This window comes from Chrysochloris asiatica, unplaced genomic scaffold (genome assembly GCF_000296735.1).
Source record: "Chrysochloris asiatica unplaced genomic scaffold, ChrAsi1.0 scaffold00306, whole genome shotgun sequence".
NCBI classification, from domain to species: Eukaryota; Metazoa; Chordata; class Mammalia; order Afrosoricida; family Chrysochloridae; genus Chrysochloris; species Chrysochloris asiatica.
In genome coordinates this window covers 2,683,715-2,691,968 of record NW_006408824.1, presented here as the reverse complement: position 1 = coordinate 2,691,968, position 8,254 = coordinate 2,683,715, and the positions used below count along the sequence as shown (strand labels likewise).

Sequence of the window (8,254 nt, the reverse complement as noted above, 5' to 3'; positions counted from 1 at the left end):
AAAATAAAGAGACATAGGGAAGAAAGGAAGAGTTATTGTGAATAGAGGTTAAAGTATATTAGCTGTTGATAAGTGAAGGAAATTCCAATCACTGCCATGAAACAAAGTATAAGTTTTGTTAGATGTCAAACTGATGGTCTGCTCTGTACAACGTCTTCCGCTCACAATTAACAGTTAAAAAAAAAAAGTTATAGCTACTACTCTTATCTCATTGGAGCATTGGGAAACGGTTTTGAAAAATATTATGCAGTTTTCGATATAATGATATTTATCAAAACGCACCTCTGTCATGACCCAATGAAGAGTCAAGGGAGGGAGAAGTTTTTGCTGCTGCCGCTGCTACTGCTACCCTGTCTAGTGCTGCATCTTCTGCGACTTAAAGATTCTTGCTGGCATGTTTCTGGATATTTAGTTGAGCCATCTTAAGAATTCAGAGAAACTGTGGAGTGACCAACTGAAAGAAAGATCTAATCTTATGAAGACTTACATATATCTCATCAACTACATCAAATCAGAACAATGTCCTATGTTTTTCAAAATGATTCTTCTCAGACTAATGTACCCTTACTACAAGCCTGTATTGATGGAGACTTTAACATTCCAAGAGGGTTTTGGAAAGTGGCTTTGACCCAAATATTCATGACAGCAGGGGCAGAACAGGCTGTCACCTGTCAGCAACCCGGGGGAATGCAGACATCTGCCAGTTGCTGCATAAGTTTGGTGCTGACCTTCTGGCTACAGAATATCAAGGAAACACAGCACTTCACCTTTGTGGTCATGTGGATCCTATTCAATTCTTAATTTCTAATAGACTTAAAACTGATATCTGCAATCATTAGGGTGCTGCAACCTTAGTTCTGGCAAAGTGCAGAGGATTGAATAGGATGTCATTGATTGCTGGAATCTTTGGACAAACAGGAGATAAAAGGATTTAACAGAGGAATCTACTGGAAACTAGAAACCAGGCAGACAGCTGAGAGTGAAAGTGCCATGGAAAGCCATCTCTCCTGAATCCCAATCTACAGCAAGGTGAAGGAGTCCTTTCCAGCTTCAGAACCACCTGGCAGGAGTGTGTTGAGGATCTGGGTTTCTGGCAGGCATTGCTGTTGATCTTTGTCATTGTGTTGCTGCCCCTTGACATTGCCTACTATGTGAGTGGGGTGTTGTCCTTCATGGAAAACCAGCCTAAACTGGTGTAGTAAAGAAACCCGCAGGAGAAGAGGAGGCATATGCTTCTCCTAGTTGTTCAGTTTCTCAGAATTCTTCTCTTAGTGCAAGGCAGTGAGGGTTGCACTTTCTTTTGCAGTTTTACTTATTGTCATCCTTGTAGAATAATTATATGCTTATTTGAACTAACTGCACACTGTAGTCAAATATACTGCATGCTACAGCTACTTCCTTAACTCAACCTGACTTCTTGGGAAAGCTGTGTTTGATAAAACCATAGAAATTACTAGAGATGAAAAACAAGGGATGAAGCTAGCCTTTGCTGTAGAAATTTTAGCGTAGTGGTTATGAATCGGGCTGCGAACCTTAAGGTCAGCGGTTCGAAACTACCAGCTGCTCCGCGGGAGAAAGATGAGGCTTTCTACTCCCGTAAGGATTTACACCCTCGGAAACCCTGTACAGGGTCGCTATGGGTCGGAACCGACTCGACGGCACTTAACAACAAATAGGACTAATTAAAATCAAGTATTCAAAAACAAAAGGGTGTTCTTATACGATTCATTTCTGTTCATATGTGGTTTTTGTTTATTTTTTGCAATCACTTTTTCTTATTTACTTACTCTAAGCACGGGGGTAAAAATAAAACATTTATTTCAGTTTAAAACCCGAAGCATTGTTTTCAAATCCAGTATAGCAAATTAGTCTTGTTAGAGACTGTTTGATTTGTTATATTAAATTTTAAATCTTGTTCTAACCAGACGACTTTTGAAAATGAGCATATTTTCGTCAGAATATTTCATCTTAAAGGCATATTTCTTTGTTTTAAAATTAATTTTGATTTCATGTAAATTGTTTGCTTTGTGAAAAGTAAACTTGAAGAGTTCATTTTCTGTTCACCATTTAAGTTTCTCCTAGTATTTTATTTCAAATGTATCTGTATTAGTCATTAAAAAAAAAAGGCAGAAAAACTTTTTCTACACAGTTGTTAACAGAGGAAAATAACTCTGATGTGTAACAGTTACTCTAATTCTGTCAGGCTATAATTTTAGGGGGAAAATCAATTCTATATGCTAGCTGTGTTGTCAATATTGTATCACAGTTCATAATGATCTCATTTCCACTTCGAGTCTTGCTTAAAGGCCCTGTTTTCTAACAATCTACGCATGTCAGTAAATCTTTGATGACAATAAATGAGGGGGTATTCCTGAATTAACAGTGTGGAACAGACATGTACAGAAAATCATAATTTCCTTATAAATTATGTAAACTGAGATCCCGCCCCAAAATTTATATTTCTATTATCAGTAGTTTGTCTTCAGGCCTCTTTTGTTATTGATTCAGAATATATAAATCATGTCCTTATGTTATGACAAAAGAAGAATATGAAGTCTTCACAGTTTTTTTATTATGTGAAGTCAGAAAATTAAAGTGAAAAATTAAATGGTTTTATTTTATGGAACAAAAGCATTTAAGATACTGCTAATTGAATTGTTGCTAGAATAAGAAATTATAGTTATACAATAAAATAGAATTACTGTGTGTATGAGGTTTTTAAAATATTTTCTTTTGTATTTATATATCTAATATTGAGAGTTGTTTTTGTTTTTTCTTTTATGTGCTCCTTGGAAGCCAGGATGGCCAAACTTTGTCTTTCAAACACTTTGGACATATTGTCAGGAGGGACCAATCAATGGAGAAGGATATCATGTCTGGTAAGGTTGAAGGATCAGAGAAAAAGAGGAAGACACCCAGAAAGATGGATTGGCCAAGTAGCAGCATCAATGGACTTAAGTGTGGCAACAATAGTGAGGCTGGCCCAGGATCGGGCAGTGTTTCATTCTTCTGTGCACAGGCTCGCTATGAGTCGGTACCAACTCAATGTCACCTAACAACAACAACAACAACATCTTATTAAAGAACTCTTTTAAAATAACTGATTAACTGATTAACTGGCTGCTTCAGGATCAACTTGCAGAGTCTTGCTTTTAGGTTAAATATAAATAAAATAAATTATTGCTGGTATAAATATTGCAAAAAACAAAGCTAGCATTAGAAGACGGAATTCAAATTTGAAGTCTATTCAGAATGAAAGCTTTAAATTTGCTTTACAATTCTTTGTAAATTTATTAAAAATTGATCAATATATGTAAATGTATTTGCTTTTTATAAAGTTTTATGAGTACTTTTTTTTAAGTGCTGTTTGTATTCTATCCTCTACATTCTGTAATGTCACCAATAAATTAAAGTATTTCTAAATCCCTTACAAATAAAAAAGTAAAAAAGAGTCAATGGGGTCATAGACCAGAGTCATGCTGAGAGTCTCAGTAGAGAACATATTGCCCTGAGTGAATGGGGAGGCTTCTGTGTCTGGCACTACAGCAAGGACAGTTGGAAGTCAGGAGCTGTCTCTGAGGACTTTAGTCTTCATGTCACACAATGACTTGGTCAGAATCTGGGCAACAGGGGGCGATCATGGCCCACATCTGCGGATGCTGGTGGTGATCAGACCCAGGAAGCAGCCACCTGGGCCTGTCTGGTGTCCTCTGCTCAGGGCTCACAGATTATATCTGTGACTTCCCACAAGCCCCTGGGACCCACATCGCCTTACCTCTGGCCCACCTCCCTCTCCATCTTCAGTCAAAGGAGCTTAACCCAGGGCCCACGAGGTGATCAGAAAGCTAGGGTGAACTTATTTGTATGAATGGACCCTCCTTCTCTCAGAGTATGAAGAGGACAATTGGGATGAGGAAGCTCAGCAACAATCTCCACCATGGCCTGGCCCCATCCCTCCTCACCCTTCTTGCTAACTGCACAGGTCACTGGAGTCAGGGAAAGGTCCTGGAAGAACACATGGGACCTTCCTTTCTCTTCCTATCTGTAGAGCCAGAGTCACCATCTCTGTGTCTCCCTTACTTCCAGGATCCTGGTCCCTGATCTGTGCTGAGTCAGACATCCTCATTGTCTGAGAAACCAGGCCAGGGCGTCAGTATCTTCTGCAATGGAAGTAGCACCAACATCGGGGATGGCTACAGTGTGAACTTATACCAACAGTTCCAAGACATGGCCCCCAAGCTCCTCATTTATGGTAATAGCAACCGAACTTCAGGGGTCTAAGATCGATTCTAAGGTTCCAAGACTGACAACTCTGGCTCTCTGTCAATCACTGGGCTGCAGCCTGAGAAGGAGGCTGTTTATTACTGCAAGTCCTATGAGAGCAGCCTAAGTGGTAACACAGTGTTTCAGGCCCATGAACTCCCATTCTCATCTCTAGGGAGGAGGATGCACTGCAGCTGCCTACTCAGGACCAGCCTGGGGCTTCTCATTCTTGTGCTGATGCAGCTCTGGGCTCAGCTCCTACATGGGGCTCTGCCTGGGAGGAAGCCCCTTTCTACTGTTACTCACTACAGTCCCTTCCTGGACAAATTGACTCAGAGGACACAGACAGTCCTTATCCCCTTAGGGTTGGGATACAAACTCTTTGTATTAAAACCTAGGTCTGGAGTGATAGGGTCCAGCTGAGACCACCTCAGTCTCTTTCTCTGACTGTTGCTGTTGTGGTTGTTAAGAGCCATCAAGTCAGTTCTGACCAATAGCAACCCTGTATAGGGTTTCTAAGAAGAGCCTGGTGGCTTTGAAATGCCAGTCCTGTGGTTCTAACTAACCTTCTTCTCTTACATAATTATTCTTCTGGAGATATGAGACCATCGTGGCTCAATACGATAAACCCTGGCCTGTGAATCACAAGGTTTATGGTTCAAACACCAGCTCTCCACGAAACAAAGCTGAGACTTACTGTTCCCTCAAATATTTAAAAAGACTTAGAAACCCTATACAGGTTCTCTAGGAATTGGAGTCAGCTTGACAGCACTTAACATCAACAACAATGGAGGTAGAATTGATAAATGAGAGGATGTATATTTAAACTGTACCAACTGATGATTTGGCATATTGATATGTTCTTAAAAACTTTACCACAATCAAGCAGAAACAAGACAGAGTAGCTCAAACTAATGATCAAAATTGGACAATGCTATTGAGGAAGTAGAGGCACTGGGACTACCTAGAAATTAATTCAGGAAAACGATATTAAGATACATCCAAATGTTCCACGGAAAGGTCATGGAAAATAAGGAAGAATTCAGAAAAATATTACAGGAACAGTCAAACAAAATAGATAAACCATTAGAATGAAACAAGGTGTATGATTTTAAAAATATGGAGGTTTCCAGAGGAAAGATGAAGAGGTAGCAGGAAACACAACAGGAAGGAATACAAGAGTTAAAGTGAATGAGGGTAAATACTGTTTACTGAGGGTATGTGAAGTGGTTTCCAATCATTGTCATGAAACATAATATATGATTTGTTGGATGTAAAACTGATAAACAGCTCTGTAAACCTTTACTCAACACACAATACAAAGCTGAAGAAGAAGTTTAAGATACTACTCTTATCTCATTGGAACATTGAGAAACTGTTTTGAAAAATATATTTTTCCATAGAATGATGTATCAAAAAGCAACTCCATCATGACCCAGTGAAAAGTCAAGGGGTTCATAGAGTACAGTCACCCCTGAGAGTTTTGGTAGAGAAAATATTGTCCTGAGTGAATGGGGAGGCTGCTCTGTCTGGCACTACAGCAGAGACAGTTGGGTGGCAGGAGCTGTCTCTGAACACTCTAGTCTTCATGTCACACAATGATTGATTCAGAGTCTGGGCAGCAGGAGGCGCCCATGACCCACTTCTGAGGACTAGGGATGCTGGCGGTGATTAGAACTGGGAAGTAGCCACCTGGCCTGGTTTGTTGCCCTCAGTTCAGGGCTTAAAGCACACATCTGTGACCTCCCACAAGCCTCTGGGACCCTCTTTGCCCCACCCCGACCCACTTCCCTGGTCATTTTCAGACAAAGAGGCTTAACCTGGCACCTGAGGGTCTGAAAGCTGGTGGTGATTTTATTTGCATGAATGGACCCACCCTTCTCTCAAGAGTATAAAGAGGGCAATGGAGGATGAGGAAGCTCAGCTCCAGGACTCAAGATCAATCTCCACCATGGCCTGGACCCCTCTCCTCCTCACCCTCCTTGTTCACTGCACAGGTGACTACACTGGAGTCAGGGAAAGGTCCTGGGGGAACACATGGGACCTTGCTTTCTCTTCCTGTCTCTAGACCCTGAGTCACCATCTCTGTGTCTCCCCTACTTCCAGGATCCTGGGCCCAGTCTGTGCTGACTCAGACGCCCTCTGTCTCTGGGAAGCCAGGCGAGCAGGTCAGTATTTCCTGCACTGGAAGCAGCACCAACATTGGTGGCTACAGTGTGCAATGGTACCAACAGTTCCCAGACATGGCTCCCAAACTCCTCATCTATGATAATAGCAAACGACCTTCAGGGGTCCCAGATCGATTCTCAGGTTCCAAGTCTGGCAACACTGGCTCCCTGACCATCTCTGGGCTGCAGCCTGACGATGAGGCTGATTATTTCTGTCACTCCTATGATAGCAGCCTGAATGCTCACACAGTGCTCCAGGCCAACAGGGAAGTGAGACAAAAACCCGATTCTCATCTGCCTGGAGGAGACTCACTGAAGCTGCCTGCTTGATACCAGTCTGGGCCTTCTGCTTATTCCTGAGCTGAAACCGTTCTGGGCCCAACTCCCCCATAGGACTCTGCCTGGGAGGGAGCCCACTCCTCATTGCCACTCACTACAACCCTTCCTGGACAAATTTGCTCATAGGAAACAGAAAAAAACATAATTTCCATCAGATGGGGATACAAACTGCTTGTATGAAAGCCTGGAGCTGGGGTGGCAGGGTCCAGCTGTGTTCGTCTCAGACACAGCCTCTGACTGGTTTTGTTGTGGTTGTTAAGTGCATTAACACTTTTCTGACCCATAGTGACCCTGTATGAGGTTTCTGAGGAGAGGCTGGTGGGTCTGATCTGCCAACCTTGTGGTTCAAACTAACCCTGTGATCCAGTGCATCATCCGGCAGCACCACAGTAGAACCCTTTGACCAGGGAAGCCTGTATCTCCATCATCAGCTCTCCCTCTTTCTAAGAGATTCCAGAGCTCTGTCTGCTTAGCCCTCAATGTGATTCTCTCATCTCCCTCACCAGCGGCCCACCTGTCCGTTTCTTACAGAACTCTTCTTGTGGAGGCCTGAGAGCACAGTGGCTCCATATGATAAATGTTGGGCTGCAAACCACAATTGTCTGGGGTTACAGCTCCCAGGTACTCTGTGGGAGAAAGATGGAGCTTTGTGCTCCCTCAAAGATTTAAAAAGCTGTAGAGATCCTATACAGGGTAGCTATGAGTTGGAGTCTACTTAGCAGCACTTAACAACAACAACAATGGAGGTAGAATTGATATATGAGAGAATTCATAGTTAAACTGTACCTTTAGATGCTTTGGCATATTGATATGTCCTTGAAAACATCACCACCATCAAGATAGTGATTATGGCCACCACCCCAACAGTCTCCTCATAGTGACTCTAATCCGGCTCTATGTGCCCACAGTAATGTCCTCACCTGGCAGCTTCTCATGTGAGTTCTGTCACTGTTTTTTGAATTCCAGGTCTAAAATGTATAAACAAGGTTACACAGTAAATATACTTTTTCCCCATTTTCAGCTTCTTTCATTCATACCGTATTTGATCACAAAGTGGACCCATTATGATTTTCCTGAGCTCTAACTGGTGTGGCATTGTAAGCAGTGGACTACTAACCATAGGTCATTGGTTCAAAGCCATTAGCCATTCCTCTGCAATCCTATCCAGCCTCCCTATGAGACAGAACCAACTCTAAGGCACGTAACAGTAATAACAAAAACAACATCACTTATTCAGTGGTAGCTCTCTTAACCTTCCATGTGGTAAATGCAGGTTTGATTCTCCCCTAATGTACCTCATGTGCTGCTACCACACAATCATCAGTGGAGAGCTGAGTGTTGCTATGATGCTAAACTTTACTCGCTTGAGATATCAAAGACATTCTCGGATGATTTCCTCATTCCGTTGGGTCACCACTCTTTGGAATGGGCATAAATATGGATCTCTTCCAATCAGTCGGTCAGATAGTTGTCTTGCAAATTTC

At 42.1% G+C, this 8,254-nt stretch overlaps 1 pseudogene and 1 gene segment (V, D, J or C); both read left to right on the top strand.

Moving 5' to 3' along the window:
• The first annotated feature begins 519 nt into the window (after positions 1-519).
• LOC102825069 lies at positions 520-1,199 on the top strand (annotated as a pseudogene).
• A 5,006-nt stretch (positions 1,200-6,205) lies between these two features.
• On the top strand, positions 6,206-6,761 carry LOC102836919. The segment is given in 2 exon segments: positions 6,206-6,260; positions 6,370-6,761. Coding segments are annotated over 2 exon segments (438 nt in total).
• Positions 6,762-8,254: the final 1,493 nt, after the last annotated feature.